Raw genomic sequence first — 2,000 nt, forward strand, 5'->3', positions numbered from 1 at the left:
AGGTAAGGCGAGCCGAGGCGGGGCGCGGCAAGACGGGGCGGGGTGAGACGGGGCGAGGCAAGACGAGACGAGGCGGGACGGGACGGGACAGGATGAGCAGGAAACCAGGAAACGTTTCTCTGGTTCTTTTCTTCTCACAAATAAAAACGTTCTTTCACCGCCGGGATTCAAACACCAGAAGATCCTCTGTTACCAACGAGACAAACACAACGAGACAAACACAACGAGACAAACAGTTTTCCAGGTGTTCTCACCTGCAGACGGTGGACTTCCTGTCTCTGAGCGGCAGAATGTGTCTCGACCTGGACGTCTACAGTGGCGCTTTTCCTCAGGAGGTCTGGAGTGTTCAACCTGAACATCAAGGTTCTAGATGAAACTCAACCTGAACGTCAAGGTTCTAGATGAAACTCAACCTGAACATCAAGGTTCTAGATGAAACTCAACCTGAACGTCAAGGTTCTAGATGAAACTCAACCTGAACGTCAAGGTTCTAGATGAAACTCAACCTGTACGTCAAGGTTCTAGATGAAACTCAACCTGAACGTCAAGGTTCTAGATGAAACTCAACCTGAACGTCAGGTTCTAGATGAAACTCAACCTGAACGTCAAGGTTCTTAAGCATTAGTTCTGCACATGCTCAGTAGAACCCATCAGATCAACGTCTCCTCCACCGCGTCACGACTCCCAGTCCTTGTTCTCCTGGACTTGGTGCTCTTATTGTGACAGTCACGGTAATAACTTGGTGTGTTCTACCACCACCTAGTGGCCCAACATGGTCACTGCATCGTCTCCATAACGTTTCTGTCCGAACGTCAATATTTTCTGGTGTTTCTGCCGTTGCCATGGAAACGGGACGACACCGTCAGGAGGTTGTGGTGTGGATGTGAACACTCACCTCAGCAGGGGGGCAGGAGGATCCAACATGGCCCCCACCGCTCCTCCCTGACCTCCTGCAGACCGCCGTCCTCCACTCCTCCGTCCTCCACCACTCCGTCCTCCACCACTCCGTCCTCCACTCCTCCGTCGTCTCCGCCCACCGACAGCCGGCTTCCCCCCAGGCTGGTGTCTGGACTCGGGCTGAAGCTGAGCGCCCTCTTCAGGCTGCGACGACCACAGTGACCGAGTCAGTGTGTGTGTGTGTGTGTGTGTGTGTGTGTGTGGACACACACCTGGGTGGGTGGGGGCTGACGGAGGTGTGTGACGGGTCGGACAGGAAGCTGAGCAGCGACACGCCGCCTCGGCTGTGACGACCTTTAGGCACCAGAGGCGGGACGGAGACGTCCTGGTCCTGCAGCTGACGGACCATCGACTGGAGGGACACATGGAGAGGTGTGTGTGTGTGTGTGTGTGTGTGTGTGTGTGTGTGTGTGTGTGTGTGTGTGTGTGTGTGTGTGTGTGTGTGTGTGTGTGTACTCACGATGAAGTACTTCTCGCTGAAGGACGGGGTGTTCGGTGTCGTCCAGCTGTAGACGGAACTCTTCCTGCTGGACACCGACAGAGGCCTCGTCTTCTCTGTGCTGTCAAACGGGCTGAGAGACAGACAGACGAGACACAAGACAGATGAGACAGACGAGACAGAATTGACAGACGAGACACAAGACAGAATTGACCGACGAGACACAAGGACAGAATTGACAGACGAGACACGAGACAGACACTTCAGAGACCACGCGTTGGAGGACATCTACCGAGTGTAGCTCTCGTTGTTGCTGGAATCCAGGAGAGTACAGTGGTAGTACAGTGGTAGTACAGTGGTACCTCCAGGTGGTAGTACAGTGGTAGTACCTCCAGGTGGTAGTACAGTGGTAGTACCTCCAGGTGGTAGTACAGTGGTAGTACAGTGGTACCTCCAGGTGGTAGTACAGTGGTAGTACCTCCAGGTGGTAGTACAGTGGTAGTACCTCCAGGTGGTAGTACAGTGGTAGTACAGTGGTACCTCCAGGTGGTAGTACAGTGGTAGTACCTCCAGGTGGTAGTACAGTGGTACCTCCAGGTGGTAG

At 54.0% G+C, this 2,000-nt stretch overlaps 1 protein-coding gene across 1 annotated transcript; it reads right to left on the minus strand.

Annotated features, from left to right (window-relative positions):
- Nucleotides 1–79: 79 nt before the first annotated feature.
- LOC308148569 (uncharacterized protein) lies at nucleotides 80–1,835 on the minus strand. Its single transcript, XM_080522044.1, has 6 exons — nucleotides 1,786–1,835; nucleotides 1,689–1,709; nucleotides 1,418–1,529; nucleotides 1,170–1,309; nucleotides 896–1,101; nucleotides 80–351 (listed from the first exon to the last, which is right to left on the minus strand). Exons 4-5 carry the CDS (start codon nucleotides 1,304–1,306, stop codon nucleotides 897–899), a joined length of 342 nt encoding a protein of 113 aa, XP_080378170.1. The 5' UTR covers nucleotides 1,307–1,309; nucleotides 1,418–1,529; nucleotides 1,689–1,709; nucleotides 1,786–1,835; the 3' UTR covers nucleotides 80–351; nucleotide 896.
- Nucleotides 1,836–2,000: the final 165 nt, after the last annotated feature.

The sequence above is a fragment of the Blennius ocellaris genome, assembly GCF_963422515.1.
Source record: "Blennius ocellaris genome assembly, contig: SCAFFOLD_494, whole genome shotgun sequence".
NCBI lineage: Eukaryota > Metazoa > Chordata > Actinopteri > Blenniiformes > Blenniidae > Blennius > Blennius ocellaris.